The sequence below is a fragment of the Mangifera indica genome, chromosome 1 (genome assembly GCF_011075055.1).
Source record: "Mangifera indica cultivar Alphonso chromosome 1, CATAS_Mindica_2.1, whole genome shotgun sequence".
Taxonomy (NCBI): domain Eukaryota; kingdom Viridiplantae; phylum Streptophyta; class Magnoliopsida; order Sapindales; family Anacardiaceae; genus Mangifera; species Mangifera indica.
The window spans coordinates 26,663,473-26,682,214 of NC_058137.1; the positions used below are offsets into that span (position 1 = coordinate 26,663,473).

The 18,742-nt window shown below is 35.1% G+C and overlaps 3 protein-coding genes across 3 annotated transcripts; all 3 read left to right on the forward strand.

The window, feature by feature from the left end:
- The first annotated feature begins 881 nt into the window (after window positions 1–881).
- Window positions 882–9,072, forward strand: LOC123226924 (ubiquitin carboxyl-terminal hydrolase 14-like). The gene is made up of 20 exons (XM_044651502.1): window positions 882–1,184; window positions 1,975–2,146; window positions 2,630–2,742; window positions 2,842–3,178; window positions 3,749–3,843; window positions 4,513–4,646; window positions 4,727–4,783; window positions 4,913–4,990; window positions 5,326–5,380; window positions 5,471–5,509; window positions 5,897–5,977; window positions 6,263–6,461; window positions 6,537–6,594; window positions 6,669–6,791; window positions 7,080–7,168; window positions 7,274–7,363; window positions 7,601–7,771; window positions 7,882–8,000; window positions 8,114–8,246; window positions 8,628–9,072. The coding sequence occupies exons 1-20, from the start codon at window positions 1,077–1,079 to the stop codon at window positions 8,804–8,806; spliced, it is 2,430 nt and encodes an 809-aa protein (XP_044507437.1). The 5' UTR covers window positions 882–1,076; the 3' UTR covers window positions 8,807–9,072.
- A 1,467-nt stretch (window positions 9,073–10,539) lies between these two features.
- On the forward strand, window positions 10,540–12,132 carry LOC123193236. The gene is made up of 2 exons (XM_044606089.1): window positions 10,540–11,175; window positions 11,271–12,132. Exons 1-2 carry the CDS (start codon window positions 10,828–10,830, stop codon window positions 11,880–11,882), a joined length of 960 nt encoding a protein of 319 aa, XP_044462024.1. The 5' UTR covers window positions 10,540–10,827; the 3' UTR covers window positions 11,883–12,132.
- A 603-nt stretch (window positions 12,133–12,735) lies between these two features.
- On the forward strand, window positions 12,736–17,551 carry LOC123209085 (tRNA (guanine(37)-N1)-methyltransferase 1). The gene is made up of 9 exons (XM_044626843.1): window positions 12,736–13,702; window positions 14,242–14,340; window positions 14,967–15,086; window positions 15,175–15,341; window positions 15,836–15,906; window positions 16,227–16,369; window positions 16,492–16,603; window positions 16,974–17,086; window positions 17,218–17,551. The coding sequence occupies exons 1-9, from the start codon at window positions 12,911–12,913 to the stop codon at window positions 17,359–17,361; spliced, it is 1,761 nt and encodes a 586-aa protein (XP_044482778.1). The 5' UTR covers window positions 12,736–12,910; the 3' UTR covers window positions 17,362–17,551.
- The last annotated feature ends 1,191 nt before the right edge of the window (window positions 17,552–18,742 follow it).

Here is an 18,742-nt window from a genome sequence, read left to right on the forward strand (position 1 = left end):
TAATAATGTTATTCTAAGTATTAATAAGTTTTATATTAATTATAAAATCATATGATAATAATTGATTTGATTAATAATTAATTATAAAATATTTATGTATTTAAAATATAATTAAAGTCACAAAAACTATAATACAAGTATCGAAAATAACTTGATACAGTTGTTTCCCGATAATAAATCACATAATCAATATTATCCCTCACGAATATAACACAAATGATGTCGTTTATCTTTTATAAATTTTTATTTTCATATAACGTAAATTACATCCGGTCTTATAAGATTTTTTAAAGAAAAAGATATCAATTCAAAAGTAAGAGGTAGCGTGATGAATGAAATGATTCGGTTGATAAGGTTTGTGTTTAGGTTTATTGCTAAATAATTTGCTTATTCTAAAAGAGAGAGGCAAAAGAATAACTTTTGATAATTTAAAAGTGAAAGTTCATTTGATAATTGATTGTTCAATTTAATAATTTAAAAAAAAAAAAAGGTTTGCAAAAGGGTAAAATGGTATTTTACTACAGAAATTTGTTAGAATATAATTGAAAGTTAAAAAAGATAACATTCATGTCCAATCATTAATAACTTTGGAAAATAATCATCAACTTTTGGACCTTCATGCTTTGGTCTTTTTGGCATAAATTCTATTATATTATTATTGAAAATGATTTTTTTTTTAAATTTCAAATGAGAAATTAAATATATTAATTTTATTTATTTATTTTTCAAATATATTATTACATATGTTGCTATAAAACAACACAAAAATGCTTTTATATTTTTATTTTTTAATCCATAAATAATTAAAAAAATTAATTATAATCTCTTAAATTTCCAAAAAAAGGTTTTAATTTATGTAATTTATTCATACAATCCTCAAAAGTTCAAAACGCACTAGTCCTGCGCTTCACTGGCACTAACTCTTCTTCTTCTTCATCTTTCGGCGCATATTAGCTTTGCGTTTACTTCCTCCCAACCCAACCAAATATTCTGTCTCTCTCTCTCTCGCTTTTTCAATTCAAATTTCAATTTCTTCAAGCAAATTCTTCAAATTAATTTTTCTATTGTAGCTAGAGATGATAAACCCTATGGACCTGCTCCGATCCAATCTCTCTCGGGTTCGGATTCCCGAACCAACCAATCGCATCTTCAAGCAAGAATGTTGCATCTCCTTCGATACTCCGGTATTTTCTTCTCCTTTTCTTGCGATTTTCCGTTTGTTTCTCGGAAAAGGTTTGGAAACATGAAAGAAGTAGCTATATTGTGCTGCTTGGCGTGAATGAAAAGACATGTTGGAACCAGCATATGATAGTTTGTAACCGGAAATCTGTTGTGTTAAAGTATTGTACATGTTTGTTTGGCTGCCGAGAAAGTTGTGGAATATAAAAGAGAGAAAATTCTACGAATTCCTTGGGCGTGGCAGGAATGAAATTTACTAGCTCTACTATTTATAGACAGTACTGCTAGCTATGTTCTTGTTCAATTTGTGTTACTGTCGTCTTTTTGTTTGCATTGCTTGGAGAAAGTGCGTAATGAAAGGAAAACGTTGGTTTTTTGTTAATTTTAGAATTTTCTTAGTTGTAACGTAGAGCATGTAGTTCAATAGAGTTTTTTTCTTTTTTCAATTTGAGTGTTGCTTGAGAGTTTTCTTAAATCTTTTATGTATTGAAATACAAAATGGAAATTGAATAATAGACCTGTGATAGAAAAACCAACGCATATAAATGAATTAACTCACTTTTACTTCATTTGACTTGCCAGTTGGGGAGGGAGTTATGGTTTCTATGTTCAAGCTCATTCTTTGGTTCTTCATGCTTTTATATTCTAATTGTATCATTGTGATGAGATTACCTGTTTGAGCTATAGGAAGTTTATAGTTTGCCAAGGCTTGTTTGTCTTCAATTTTACTCAGTTTAATTGGTAATATGTGATTTCAATGTGGTGCATTATGTTGATTCTGGGGATAAATTTCAGAGATCTGAAGGTGGGTTGTTCATTGACATGAATACATTTCTTGCTTATGGGAAAGACTGTGTGAGTTGGAACTTCAAGAAGACTGGAAACCCTGTTTATTTGCATATAAAGCAAACAAGAAAGTTGGTTCCTGAAGATAGGCCTTCAAAAAAACCGACTCTTTTGGCTATAGGTATTTAACAAGATGCTCAGCTCTATAATTTAGTAGTGTTCTAGGGTATGGGTGTTATTTTTTTTCCATGGTTCAAATTTATTCATTTACACTGCCTCTGTGTTTGTAATGCTATATCTATTATTATAAAAGAAGGCCATTCTTGATCAATTGATTATACTTCCATTAGTTCTTGGTGGTTTGAGGAGAAGTATATGGTTTCTGTGTGGTCTACTTTTAGGATTTGAAGACAGGCCTTCAAAAAAAGGGACTCTTTTGGCTATATGTATTTGAACAAGATGCTGTGTTCTATATTTTGATAGCATTCTAGGGCCGTGAGTTATAATATTTTAGTGGTTGAGATATGTTCATTTATTCTGTCTCTGTGTGTCTAATGCTTCATCTATTGTAAAAGAAGGTCATGCTTGATGGTATTGATTATACATCCAAAGGTTATTGGCTGTTTGAAGAGAAGTATATGGTTTCTTTGTGGTCTACTTCCAGGCATTGAAGGAGGATTTGACAACAGTGAAGCTGAATATGAGGAAACTCATAACATAGTCATATTGCCTGATTATGTAACACTTCATTTTCCTTCGGTGGAGTTACCTGAGAAGGTAATTGTTGTTTTGCTTTCTTGTTATTTTTAATGTAAAATTGTTGCTACCGTCTCAAGCAAAGATCTTATTATGATTGTTCCTTGTGAAACATTACAGGTAAGGTTGGCAGTGGATGCCATATTAATGGCTGAGGGTGCTGAGCGGAAAGAGCAAGTTGCAGCATGGACAGCTGATAAGAAGCAAACCAGTGCATGTGCAATGAATTTGCAACAGATCGACAATGGTGTTATTGTTCCGCCATCTGGGTGGAAATGTGCTAAGTGTGATAAGAGGGATAATCTCTGGCTGAATCTTACCGATGGAATGATCCTTTGTGGGAGGAAAAATTGGGATGGAACTGGTGGCAATAACCATGCCATTGAACACTACAAGGAGACAGGCTACCCTCTTGCTGTAAAGCTTGGGACAATTACTGCTGATCTGGAAGGAGCAGGTAATGCTTCTGTGCAGACTGGGAAACTTTTTTGTAAATTATTGTTTACATGTAATTTTGAGCTTGTTCATACTCTAATTGTCTTTGATGACATACCAAAAATCTTACTGTGAAGTTTATTTATGGTTTCAATGAGAGCAATTTTCTTCAAACTTTGAGTAAGCATTAGGTAATTAGTTAGCCATAGTGTGAGTTGCCTAGCTGATCTGTTTAGCATATAAGAGAAGGGAACAATGCTGTTCAATGTATGCTTGGTCTGATGAGAGAAATCAAACTTTAAATTGCTTGAAGTTTTATAGGGATGCGCATTTTAGCTGTCTGAGAGGGGAATATGTTTCACTGAGGTAAAAAATAGGCTGTTGCAGATGCCTTATACACTAGGTGGTTTTTAAATTAGGAAGTGCTGCCTAGCTCTGTAAAGCACTTTGGAGTCTGAAATAAGCTGAAGACAAAATGACTTTTTGATAGTTTAATTTTCCTGATGCAACTGATTTTCATCTAATTTGTGCATTAATATTTGTTCTGAGATGTATTAAAAACTTATCATGGTAACTTATCGTGGCAGCTCAGATGTTTACTCATATCCAGAGGATGATAGTGTTTTGGATCCACTTTTAGCACAGCATCTGGCATTTTTTGGCATTGATTTTTCATCACTAAAGAAGGTAAATTAGTTATGTGGAACAACATTTAGGGCCTAGTAGTTGTTTAAACATGGTGTTTTCATTATTATATCTGCAATGTAATAGTATGTTACTTGAGAGACTTGCTCATCGAGACATTCCAGTATCATTTTATCACATCAATTGTTAGTCTAAAGAAAAACTTATATATGCATGTGTGTGTGTGTATTTGGTGAGTATTGCATGGTCTCTACTAAATAAAAGATTTTTTTGGCTGGAAATTTTGGTAAAATTAAAGATCCAGATGCATTTAAAGTGTGTAGATTTATATAATTTTTATATGTTTTTGTTCATAAATATTTATGTTAAGTAGATAATCATTTAGGCAGGATGGTTTTGTCTGACTGTGAAGATTGGTTGGTTTTCAGTTGGGGGCAATTTGGGCTGTGCCTTAATTTGGTTTTTGACTGTTTTCTTCTCTACACTATTTCTAGGAAGTCCTCCCTATAGACTTACTCTTCACCATTTGTATTTGCCAGTGTAAAGCAGTGCTTGAACTATTCGTCTCTTACAGTAATTTATTTCTTGATTATTAGCCTGTATTTCTACAATTATAGTTGAATACATTTAGCATTTTGACACAAAGTATAGCTGTGCTTTATCATGTAAACGAATTAGATCTTATCAAAAGTCAATCTCACTTATCTTCAGACTGAAATGACAACTGCTGAAAGGGAGCTTGACCAAAATACCAACTTTGATTGGAATCGTATTCAAGAAAGTGGACAGGAAGTGGAGCCCCTTTTTGGGCCAGGATATACAGGACTTGTCAATCTTGGAAATAGGTAATGTGCTTCCTGTGAATTGCTGCTATGGGCGGTGTGTTCATTGAAATAATTTGTTTCCTGGCTTTGTTTTATTGCAGCTGCTACTTGGCAGCTACCATGCAAGTTGTGTTCTCAACACAGTCTTTTTGTTTGCGGTTAGTTGCATTTACTAATATTTTCATGTACCGTTGTCTTGTTTGTGGATATATACTATCCACGCTTCCATTTGGAAATTGTTTATGCTAAATCACTTGATTTTTATTTTGGTGTCATAATGCCATCAGTTACTACATGAACCAAACTTTAAAATCAGCTTTTGAGGCTGCTCCTGCAGATCCCACTGTGGACCTCAATATGCAGTTGTAAGTGATCAACACCCTATCGCTGCTAATTTTTTCTAATTTGTTATGTGATAACTAGGTTGATATTTGTATTAGTAATTGCATCTTTGTTCCTTGTGATGTAGTTATTTGCAATTCATTACAAATTCTAGGACTGACATGTCTCCTGTTTGGTATACTTTTTGGATAATTCTGAGTAAATTTTATGGTATTTTCTGTATCCGCTTTCCGAGTTCTCCTTCCTTCAGTGAAAGACATCTAATATGAGTTACAGTGACTGAAATTTGGGTTGAAGAAGTTAATTGGCAGTTTTGGATTTGTCATGTTTGTTCTAATTTGTCCTCATTTTGTGGCAGAACAAAGCTGGGACATGGTTTGCTATCTGGAAAATACTCTATTCCAGCTTTGGAGGTAACCATACAATCATAATATGGATTTCAATACATCATTTTTTTCTCTCATTTGCCCAGTTGATTTAGTTTTGACTAACTTCTTTTTCAGAAAGAAGATAATGCCAATGCTGCAACTACAACGGACACTGTAAAGCCTTGACTGACCATTCTGATCATATTCCAAGTTTGCTTGTGCCTTTTAAGATTCTTAAGTTGCATCAGGGAATTGCCAATGCGTAATTGATATGATTATTTCTGAGACCCTGTTTTAATTCAGTCCATGGTTTTCTAGAAATCAAATTCAACTTCCTTTTGTGCAACTTATATGTGTTTAATCACTTCTACCTTCATCATCTATGATATTTTGCTTAGTTATATAGTATGATTCAAAGAATTGGTGGTTGCTTACCCAATTATTTCTAAGTTGAATTTTCATTCACACATCTTGTTAGTATTTTATATATCTATATATTGACAATCATTGTTTACTTTTAATTTTTTTTCTTTCTTTTTTCCCACCTTCAAAAAATTTTAGAAACAGGAAGGGATACCTCCTCGTATGTTCAAAGCAGTTATTGCATCCAGTCATCCTGAATTTTCTTCTATGAGACAACAGGTATGTTAACAATATCTGTATTGCTAAATCTTTCTTGATTCTGGTCCACTTTTGGCCACACGCTTGTAGTATCTACTTACATTTTATGTACATAAATGATTTAAATAAATACCATATGGTATATGAACCACTTAATTTGTTGAGACTTGGATGCCTATACTTTGGATGGACAATAGATTTTGAGGGTAATCTGTCCAATGCTGTTGTTGCTCAGCAGTAAATCAGCATCAATTGGGGAGGATGCCATAACCTATGCCCATCATAGTTAAGATCTTTTGCTTGCAGGATGCTTTGGAATTTTTTCTCCATTTTGTTGATCAAGTTGAACGTGCTCATTCTGGAAAACCTGATTTGGACCCCACAAAGAGTTTTAAGTTTGGCATTGAAGATCGTATCGCGTGTTCATCTGGCAAGGTTGCTTACAATAAAAGGCTTGACTACATTCTTTCATTGAATATTCCTCTGCATGAAGCTACTAATAAAGGTACTTTTGGTCTTTTTCTTTGAGACATACTTTCCAGAGTTAGCATTCTAATGATTCTTTTGTTACACAATTCAGAAGAAGTAGAAGCTTTCCACAAATTGAAAGCGGAAAAGATTTTAGAAGGAAAGGACGTGTAAGTTTAAATGGTTTAAAGGTCATGCTTTTATTGATTTTAGAATTATTGCTAAGCATGCCTGCTTCTAGCAGATCCAGTGATGAGATTGTACGTCCAAGGGTTCCTCTAGAAGCATGTCTAGCATCCTTTGCAGCTCCCGAGGAAATACATGATTTTTATAGCACTGCCTTGAAAGCTAAGACAACTGCAATCAAGTAAGATTTGTGATCTTTCACAAGCTTCCATGTTAATTTTAGCAAGTTATGGTGACAGTTAATATAAGATAGTACAAAATTTACCATGTGCCCACGCAATTTTACAAGGAAGGTTATAGGTGCTTAATTTAATATGAATTGAGGTCAGAATTCACCATTTATAGCTCCTAAAATGATTTTTTTTTTGGGGGGGTTCTGGGTTTGTCACTATGTTAGGATGCTTGAGGTTTGTTCAAGCGAATCCTGTAAAATGTTCATAGTCATACTGACTTGTATTTGGCAATGCAGGAATGCTGGTTTGACATCATTTCCTGACTATTTGGTATTGCACATGCGAAAATTTGTAATGGAGGAGGGCTGGGTGCCTAAGAAGCTTGGTATCTTGCCTATAGCTTCATTACTTCTATTGCCTATTATTATTATTTCTGTTTTGTTGGCACTGTACTTGACTGTTCCTATATGTATCACATATGCCCTTCCAGATGTATATATTGACGTTCCAGATATCATAGATATTAATCATATGCGCAGCAAAGGCCTTCAACCTGGGGAGGAGCTGTTACCAGAGAGTGGTATGTGATACTTCACAGAATTTCTGAAATCATTGTGTTTGCAGTCTTCATTTATTCTCTATGTGCAGTTGTGTATGATCATGTAAATAGAACTTTGACCAATTAATTAGTGCTTTTTTTTTCTCTCTATGAATTCTGCAATATCGCATAGTTTTAGAGATTATCAGTTGTATCCACACTACAGAAAAAGGCTTCCCAGGTTTGATACTATGTCTTTTTTCTAATCTACATTAACAGGTCCTGAGGATGAGGCAGAATCAAATGTGCCTGTTGCCAACGAGGATATTGTTTCCCAGCTTTTGTTGATGGGATTTAATCATCTTCATTGCCAGAAAGCTGCCATAAATACCTCAAACACTGGAGTGGAAGCAGCAATGAATTGGTTACTCTCGCACATGGATGATCCAGGTATCTCAATGTCAAAACTTTCATACCTCACAAACAATCACGTAACACGGACTGTAGTATACTTCTGTGAATGATATTGGTGTAATTTTTTTTTTTTTTTTTGGTTTCAGACATAGATAGTCCTCTTTCCCAACAGTCACAAGGTGCAACAATAGACCAATCAAAAGTTGACACTTTGATCTCATTTGGTTTCCAAGAAGCGATTGCACGGAAGGCTTTGAAGGCATCGGTAAGATCTTTATTGCTTCTTATTTACTTTCAGTAAAGGTACATTCGACAAAATTGCTTCATGTAGTAGTAGAAGGATTCTTACTGTTTCTTATGTCTTATGACCTTCTACAGGGTGGTGACATTGAGAAAGCAACAGATTGGATATTTAACAATCCGGGTGCTTCTGCTTCATCAGATATGGATGCTACCTCATCAAGCATCGCACAAACTCCTGTTGATTCTGGTCCAACAGATGGAGGAGGGAGTTAGTTTCTTTAATCTCTTCTTGTTTATTTACTTGTAGCCATTATAGCTCGTGGTTTGCATGATGAATGTGAATATTTTGGATTGAATATGTACTACTGAGCTAGCAATGTGTTGTCCTAGGTAAGGTTAAGTAGTTTCAAAAATTCAATATTAATTTGCCACTAAATTTTGTATGCCCATCACAAAAGAAAATCACAGCAGTATGTCAAACTACTTGTTCATTTTAGTAATTGCTAGATTGTTCTGATTATATCGTTAATAGTGTTACTTCAGTTGATGACTGTTGAAACACTTTGTTATTGGGAACAACATTGCTCCGTTTTAATTATATATGATTAGTTTGCTTTGTTTAAACTGCTGTTACCTTTACCTGTTGCAGAATACCGGCTGTTTGGAATAGTGAGCCATATCGGAACCTCTACACAATGTGGTCACTACGTTGCTCATATCCTTAAAGACGGTAGATGGGTAATTTTCAATGATGACAAGGTTGGAGCTTCTGTCAACCCCCCAAAGGAGATGGGATATTTGTATTTCTTTGAGCGGCTTAACAGCTAAAACTTAGGAGGCAGATCAGTGAAAGATAGGAAAAATTCAACTGCAGAAGACATAGAATAGGATGTGATTCTCAGAATCTTTGCAATAGCCAAAGATATGCTCTATTGGTGTCATGAAACAATTTTCTGCCCTGCTGCAAATTTCTAAAATTGCTTCTGCGGACCAGGTATACTTATGGAGTGTACCTTATCCTTGTTTACTTTTTGCACATACTAAAATTCCCATGGTACTTCGACTTTTGAAATAAGAAAAAAATTTATGGACAATAACTGGTAGGATGACCATTTGTTGTTAATTTTGTACTATTGGCTGACCACTTTGCACCATTGTTTTAGATTAAAAAGGTCAATTGTGCTGAGTTTAGAAATTTATTTTCAGATGGTTTGTAGGGGATATTTGTATAGGGTATGCCGTATAACTTATCCCTAACATGACGTTAATTAGGGTTGAATTTGAAGCGAATTGGCTCGGGGTTGAAAACTAGTTAGACTTGGTTTGACTCTATTCAAATTCATTTAATTTGATTTAAACTGAATTTTCGTAAGGAAAGTTCGGCCTATTTTAAAATATAATCAAATTTAAATTAGAGAAAGTTTGGTTTGATCTTATTTGTGAATTGGGTAGATTATTTTGGTTCAAACTTGATTTGTGGTTTTATTTGAATTATATAAAATAATATCGTTTTATTAATAAGTTATGAATTTGACTTAGAAATTTAAACTAAAAATATGAGTTATGAATTTAAATCTTAAATTTAAGTTAAATAATTTTATTTAAGAATTTGAATTATTCTTAATTTTGATTTGATAAATTTGATTTAAGTTATTTTTTATTTTAATCGAATCTGAATTAAAGAATGCCTGAGTTTGATTTGGTCCGATCCGTATTTACTTCTATCGGTGTCGACATGAAGTCAAACTCTACAATTTAATGCGTCTGATCTTATACTCAAGGTTTTTAAAATCGGATCGGAATAAAAATCGTTTTAAGTACTAGTTTCGATCAGATCGGTGGAATTGTTTGAACCGGTCGGTTGAACCGGAATTATAGTTTAGTCATAAAATCTGCATGTGTATATTATTGTTTTGCTTGCTGTTTTTCGTACAAATACTCTTTAATTCTTATACGTATTAATAATAAATCTATTAATATTTTCAAATTGAGTTCACTTCACTGTTCACTTTACTACTGTGCAACATAAACTCATAACATGCAGCTTTAAATTTGGAACTTTCAAAAGTTTTCACAGTCTTAAGCAATTGATCCAAAGAGTTTTCAAAGCCTTACAAAACACCAATTTCCCGTAGTTGCCTGAGAAGTCGCCGGTCACAACAGCAACGAAAACTCGTCGTCGTCAGCCAACGTCTGAGTCGAGAAGTCGCCGTGAAACTTGCAAATATAGCCGTGAAATTGCTACCTTGTGAGCCTGCAAACCAACACCCCTCGACGATAGTGTCGTCGTCGGTCGCCGTCTTTCAATTGTCGTCGGCAAGGAATAGGAAATTCGTCGGCTACAGCAACTCAGGATTGCGTCTGCGTGCACTGCAAGGAACAGGGGAAAAAAAAAAGAAAACAGTGTTTTATATGCAGCGTTGAACAAGGATTTGACTGGACCGGGTTGGACCGCGGTCCAATCTGATTTCAACCCCAAAACGGTTTTTCCTTCATCTATACTCGGCTATAGTGTTGGTTCACGAACCGATCGGTTCAATCGGCCGATCCGGTTCGGTTTTGAAAACCTTGCTTATATTTTTATCAAATAATTAGGAAATAAGACAACTCTAATAATAACATCAAATGCAGCTGGATTATTATGTCTATTCTTTAATTATTATCGTTATCAGATTTTCCGTTTTAACAGTTACCACTAGTATACTTAATTTTGAACGGACCTTCCTAAGAAACGGAATCGCCATCCTCATGAACACCCCTCCTTTTCTCAGATTTTTCCTCCTAAATATTCTCCCCCCACAAACAAAATTAGTCTTCTCTCACAACCGCCACAAGTACAGTCTCACGTTATGAACTCAAAAACCACCACCAACTTCATCACAAGCAACGATAAAAATAACTGCCAAGCCAACAGGAACTTCTTCTTGTGTTGTACCAGGCCTCCGGGGACTCCGCTTCTTGCCTTGAACAAAGATGGGTCAGTACGTTCCGTCGGGGGCTGCACGGACGAGTTAAAAGAGCCGGGTTTTACGCACGTTGCTGTTGGAGAGAATCAGGGCATCGTGTTTTCGAGGGTAATGCCGACGGCGGCGGCCGCGGTGGATGAAGGTGGTGAGTATGGTGCGGGAATGAAGAAGAAAGGCAGTAGCAAGAAGCTGCTGCGCATGTTCAAGGCCATTTTGTTTGAAACTTCACTGGTGCTTTGTTTAATTTTTTTTTTTTCATGTAATTTTGTTGTTTTCCATTATTGATTTGTCAGGTTATATGTTATATTTTGTTTGTTGATGAACAGGCGAAGAAGATTAAAAAGAGAAAACGGATAAAGAAGCAGAAGCAAGCATCAAAAGGGACGCTGTCAGCAAATCCTGAAAATTCTGAATTATTCAATGGAGGTTCAATTACTCAAGAAACGATGGACACTGGAAGTGGAAGAAGTTCTTCTTCTTTAGGTTTTTCTTCGAATTTGTCTGGAACCACATCTTCCACACGTTCTTCATCAGTTTCCTCCAATTCAAAGTCTTCCAAGTCATTTTCCGATTTAATCAAGTCATTATCCGATCGAACCAAATCGTTTTCCGATCGGAACAAGTCCTTGTATGACAAAACCAAAGCGCTTTTCGATCGGAACAAGTCGTTTCGGATAAACACATTTGAGAGAATGAAGCAGAATAAGCAGGAAAACATGCCAATGCAAGAGAGTGGAAAAGGACGTTTTGGCCCCAATGTTGGGTTGTGTTTTCTTCTAATGAGCCTCTTTGTTTTGGTCTTATGGGGAAAATGTTGTGCCATTTTCTGCACTGCAACTTGGCTTTTTTTGGTGCCTTGTTGGTCTACTGCAAAAACTCCGTCACAAAATCTCGTTATCCATTCAACCCACCTTGATTCTACATTAAGAAGAACATGATTGATAGATTTCTAGAGAGCCACAATCCGCACGGTCGATGACTCTGTACAGTCGGATATGGAAAATTGTAATTATGAAAAGTGAGTTTGAGCTGCAGAAGTTGCAAAAGGTTCAACTGTATTTTTATTACTAGTGTAGGTTTGATTTGTCTGTTTAGTTTCAGGTTTTTGGCTCAAATGTAAAGTTGTTTTGTTTGAATGTGTAAAAAATTGTAAAGAAGTGGAAAAGGCAGAGGTATTTTGTCTGATAAGTGAATCAATATTTTATCATCTGCATTTGTTCTTCTTTTCCTTAACTGTATTTTTTTGCAGATTTCAACTAGGGTTTTTGTTCAGTCAAAAGCACTTCATAGAGTTAAGGTGAACTCTAAAATTTCTTTGCAAGTTGGATTTTATTCACATTGATTGATCGATAAGTTTTCACAGACCAACAATATCTACTCATCTTTTAATTGGGTGTGATTTGAGCTTAACAGAAACTGAACAAGGGTTTATTCTTTTTTTTGAGTTTAACATAGTTAATTTGAAATTAAACTTAACTCGTTCGAATTATTGATAAGCTCGTAAAAAAAAAAATTGTTAAAGAAGGGTGATAAAGATTAAAAAAACTGATTAAAAAGGTCGTCGTAAGAACAAAATTTGTTTAAAAAGATGAATTTATCGATAATTTTTAGGTGATTCAATTAAATTAAATTGACTTGATTCAATTTTGTGTTACGACTAGTCCTATTGGAGCTTAATTGTTTAAAACCGAAAATGAGCTGATTTGGATCGAATCTAAACCTATTTTTAACTATGTTCTTAAAATTCTAACAAAAGAAGATTGGCTGTCTTACGAACCAGCCAAAATTATCATTGCTCTAATAACCAAATGGAAAAGGAATTTAAGCCGTAGGGGTGGTCAATCCAAGAGATGTACTGGTGCTGTATTACAGTACCACGCCCGGTACCAATACAGTGGGAATTATCTTTCTCACTGCTTCACTGAATCTTAAACCCCGTCAAAACCCCCTTATCCATAACCCGAAAATGGCCACAACCAAACTCTTCGTGAGACCAAACCCTCTCCCTTCCTCGATCTTCTCTTCTTCATCAATTCACCTCCTCTTCGCCAAACCAAAATTTGCTATCACTTTCTCTCTATTCTCCGCCCTATCTAACGCCGCCGCTGCCCCTGCCCCCGTCGCCATCACGAACCACCCCCTCCCTTACGGTCCTTCCCTTCTCAAAGGCAAAACTACAGAAATCCCCAAACAACTGCAAGATGAAGCTAATCCTGTCTTCGATGAATCCCAATTCACTAGAATTTTCGACATTGCTGCCCTCCGTGTCCCTGCCAAAGACTGTTTTGCCCTCGAGTCCCGCCTCCGTGGTCACCTCCTGAACTGGCCACGTGTCCGCAACATTGCTCGCGTGCCTGGCGATGATGTGGATACTCAATTTATCACTCTGTTACAAGATAATAGTAAAAATGAGATTGATGAAGAATGTTTAGATCCTGTAAATTCTGTTTTGTATAGGGATAAGTTAGTTAAGAGCTTTAACGTTCGCGGTTTTGTTAAGTTTCGGAATTTAGCTAAGATTTCACGGCCGAAAAGGAGGAAGAAGAAGGAAAAGAAGGGAGAGGCAGAAGAGAAGGGAAATGGGAGGAAAGAGGAGATTTATGTGGTGAAGGTTGTTGAAGAAGAAAGTGAAGAAATGAAGGGATTGTTAGGGGAGGATTTTAGAGGTGGAGAGAAATGGAAAGGAGCAACAAGATTGCTGCTTTTAGATGAAGATTTGGCGGATAAAGACGTGGAGGAATTTCCTGAAGCAATCAAGGTCTCTTGTGAGTTCATTTAATTGTGAATTCGGTTTTTATGTTGCTTTAGGTTATGCATAATGTGTTGATAGTTCTAGAATAGAAGAGCTTTCATACGTAACAACAGGATTGGTGCCTTGTTTTCTGTGCCATGCTGTTGGTTGGTAAAGAAAGAGCATTTCAATTGTGAAAGGAATTAGGGCCTTTTGTGAGTTCACTTTCATTTCGAATTTGGTTTTTAATCGGTTTTGTTTTTGAATGTTGTGTTGATAGTCCTAGAATTGAGTGGCTTTCAATTTGATGAAGATTATTTCAACTGCGACTCTTATCTGAAAGCTCTACAGCCATTTTCTTCAGGAAGTTTTTGTTGGCTAAGTTCTGGCTACTCCTTGATTCAGTGGCTAAAACTTGTGGGACATAATCATTTTTAGCAGTCTGTTGTCTGCTTTTTGGCTTCTCTTTTGTTTATTTGTTGTGAGAAATCCTTTAAGGATTATTGCTATTACTGCTTATCTGTTTGTTGATGGTGTTATATGTAATGCTATTATCTGTATTTCAGGTTGTATTTGAAGGAGATAAGAGGGAAAATGGGGTACCAGCTTTAGAGCTTGTGAGATGCAGGCTCACATTGTATTATGATTACTGGCTAATGGATGAGGTATTTCAATCTGAAATTTCTCTGTGTACATTTATATAATATTTCTTTTTTCTGGTTTTCCTTGCTTTTATCATTTGAGGATCAACATTGTTCTTCTGTCATTTATGACAGTGTTGTTAGTCTGTTAAAGTGATTCACATAATTATGTCCAGACAGAACTGATGACTAAGGTCCTGTTTCAATTTATAAATTTAAAGATTAAAAACCATCAAACGGTTGTATGTATATATATTATATATATGGTAATGGCAAAATATGAATGCACATGAAGTTGCCATTGACATCTGCACATTAGATTTTAATAATTGTTCATTTGGGTTGGATAAAATTGGAACCTTTAATTGTAGGCATTTTTCTTCTAACTGTTTGGTTTGGGTCAGTTTCAGTTATGACATTGGTAAAATGTTTACCTTTTTGGTTTCGATCTCTCCTAAAATCTGAATGTTGTACACTTGTATCTTCAATCATTGAAATATCACAATTTCTCCATAGACCGAAGCTTTTGTAAGTTTGTATCACTTTCTGCTTTAGGATTCTGCCACTAGGAAGATATGGTATTTGTTACATTGAGAAACGCTGAAAGATTGAAATGATGGTGAATTATTAACTCCTGTTGTTACATGCAGGTATTGGAGGCCTTATTACCGGAGGGTGTGATTGTCCCGTCATCTTTTGAAACAGTTGGGCATATTGCACACCTGAACCTTAGAGATGAGCATTTACCTTACAAAAATCTTATAGCAAAGGTGTTTACATTTAATTACATATTGTTTACTGCTTTGACCATATGGTTTTGAGAAATGACTTCTAAAGAAGGTTTTGCTCTTATTTCAGGTAGTTTTGGATAAAAACAAGCCAAAAATAAAAACAGTTGTCAATAAAACTGATGCCATCCATAATGACTACAGAACCATGCAACTTGAGGTTCTAGCTGGAAATCATTCCCTTGTGACTGTTGCAGTTGAGAATGGACTGCGATTTAACGTTGACTTAGCTACAGTGTATGTTCTCCTTTCTTTTCAAGCTCACGAAAAAATTCATCTCCCTAGTGAGCATAATGTCATATCGTGACTCAAAAATTGCAGTGTTCTCTTTCAGCAAAGCAAGCCCATTTAACAACCAGGGTCATGCTTTGTTCCTTTATTTGAGTCAGGCATCCAATGCTGCCTTTGAGTGACACATGTATAGCTAAATGTCAATTCATCTTCTTTGAAGTCTTTGTGTGGCACCTAGTTGACTGTGTTTCCTGTGTCGCTTTAATATATTGGAAAGAACCACTCGTCCTTTTCATATACCTTAAATGTGATTTCATATTGGTATCGTCAAGAAATTTTGTGTACTTCATGACATCAATAGATGGCTAGCAGCACCTCTTTCGGTGAGTCAAAGATGTGTCTCATTATGAATCTGTCAACTACAACCTATGTAATCAATCCTTTTTAGTGTCCAAAAAATAGAAAACAACAAGTATCTTATGAATCCATCTTTCATGCAGATATTGGAATTCAAAGCTTGCAACTGAAAGGCAAAGGCTTCTGAATGGTTTCAATCACAAAGATGTGGTTTGTATGTTTTTATCTTGACTGTTTTACTCTGGTAGCTTGCAGAGTATTGTTGATACTCTGCAAACATCATGGTCTTTTTGACCTATTGTTATGTTTCTGGGGTGGAGTTTGATTGCATCTCTAATCCATACATTTTTGGTCATATTTTTGGGTTGTTCTTACTATATGTTATATTTTGGTTAATGTTCTCATATCTAATTTTCCTGTGACCTCTTCTGTCTCCCACTGTATCTTCTTTATAAAAATATTCTGTAAGACCACAACTAAGATGCTTAAATGTGTGCACTTATTCTCCTATGTTTCTTTTTTCTGATTTGACAGGTGATGTATTTGCTGGTGTTGGCCCAATTGCTATATCTGCAGCAAGGATAGTGAAACGTGTATATGCTAATGATTTGAATCCTTATGCAGTCGATTACCTGGAAAGAAATAGTGTCCTCAATAAACTAGAGAGAAAGATTCAGGTGTGGTTTGGAAACTTCTATTTGTGCATTATATTGTGAGAATGACTTAGTTTGGTTTGTTAAACAAGGGATTAGTGGTGAATCAATGCTTTGAGTGAAGGATCTTGTATATTACTTTTTAGGTCTATAACATGGATGGCAGGAGGTTCATTGATGCTATGTTTGCCAGTGACAAAGCTCAGTCCATAACACAAGTGGTTATGAATTTACCAAATGATGCAGCAGAATTTTTAGGTATGCCTCCAAACTCATTACGAAACCGCCTTTCATTCTATACTCATGAGTAAATTTGGTCAGTTTCAATTACAATTTGTGTTGGCAAAATTCTTGAAGTGAGCCTGCTGTCAATTTTGCTATGGCTGTTTTGGTACATCTTCTTACATTAGCTGCAATGTGCTTATCTAGAATGTTTTGTAAAAGGAGATTGCTTTTTGAGAACCTTACCCAGGAAGTGATCTTTTGGTTGATTAAGGCAATTGCAAAATGATAAGGACAATTATCAACTCAAGTTTAATTCAATTATGAAGTTAAAAGGATGGAACTGTTTAATGCAAACTTTTGAACAAATCTCTGCCTCTCCTTAGGCTTTCACCTTTATGAACAGATGTTTTTAGAGGAATATACAGAGATAGACGCAAGGACTCAAAATTCACATTCCCAATGATCCATGTTTATGGATTCTCTAAAGCTCGAGACCCTGAATTTGACTTTCATGAGGTATAGTGCTTAAATTCATCATCTGTGTCTATTTCTCTGTTTGTGAATTACCCAAACGCCAAGATCATCTCTTTCTTCTTTCCCTGATGTTTTTGTTTCTTTTTTATTTTTTCATTTTTCTGTTTCTCCAGCGCATAAGAATTGCTTTATCAGAGGTTGCTGTTAATGTAGAAATGCGAAGAGTAAGGCATGTTGCCCCAGGAAAATGGATGTTATGTGCATCATTTGTTCTACCAGAGAGTGTTGCATTTGCAAAAAGTTCATTAAATATGTAAGTAGATCACATTAAAAACTACAATGCTGTACCATAATAATCAATTTTTGTGTGCCTCATAGTTCTATTTCTTGTCCCTCTAGCTACTTAGCCAACTATTTTTTATTGTTCAATTGTTATACTGCAATGTGGAGTAACCAAAACTGTATATGAGGTGAAATTCTTCAGGAAGGTGACCGAAACTTTTTACACGATTGGCGACTTTTCCTCCTATATACCTTGCATAGACTTGAAAAATATTAGTCAAGTATAGTTACTGGTTGCTTTGTACTGTTCTTGATAAAAGATTTTATGTTCCGCAGAGGGATCAATTAGGAGGTTTTCAGAAATATTTAGGTGTTACTTCTTTAACAGAAGATAGCAGGAAAATATTTCTCTATTGTTGTTTGCAAGATTTTTACTTTCAATTGGGTTCTTGTTGATAATTTATTTAATCAAATCCCTTTTAAAATGGATTTTCTAGTTATTGTTACACTGTTTGAAATTATAATGACAATTTTGGATTTTTGCAAAGCAGTAACCATTCATGACCTTCAAAAGTATCATGCTTCTAATGTTATCATCAGTTTCTTTTCAAGGGAAGGAACAAGTACCAAGGACTTGAGCAACACATTTTTTACTAAATTTGTGTTGGAATTTGATGTGACCCTAATTTTATAATTTAACATAATTAATTTATTTTAAGTAAAAGATTTCATCATGAAAAGTTGTTATTCATACTCTTTTTATACAACTTTTTTATACAAAAAGTTTCTCCTTTTCTCGTTCAAATTACTTTTTTAGGCATAATTGAGCATAATTAAGAATTAAGTTAACTAACATTGAACTCTTTTGAGTTTCCATAAATTACTTGGTTTTCTTTTCATTTTTATCAAAAAGGGTTTTTTTTTTTTTTCTCATTTAATAACTTAATATATATATATATATATATATATATATATATATAATAGGACAGGGTAGGATAGGAATGAGAAAGTAGGTGGGTTTTGGAGGGCCAGACATGTCACAGACATAAAAGAAAATTATGTCTGTCTGTGTTATTTGTTTTGTACTGTGCTTTGCTTTTGTTTTTCTGCAACACAACTAACGGATGATAGTGACATTTTCATGCATCAAATTACAGCCCCAATGTGCACATAAATGCCAACCCCCAGACCCCAATTCCGAATATTTGTTGCTCAGATTTTGCCCCTTCCCTTCCTTTCAACGATCCTGATTTCTCCTGTCCCCTCTTGCAGTGTACTTTTTCTTTCCTGTGGGGCTGCTTGGTAAGTGGGAAACTCTGAGAAAATAATGAGAGAAAAAGAAAATGAAATCCCAGTTGAGATTGTGATCTAAACACATAATTACATTGTTACATCTTGGATGCTTGTGTTTCTTCT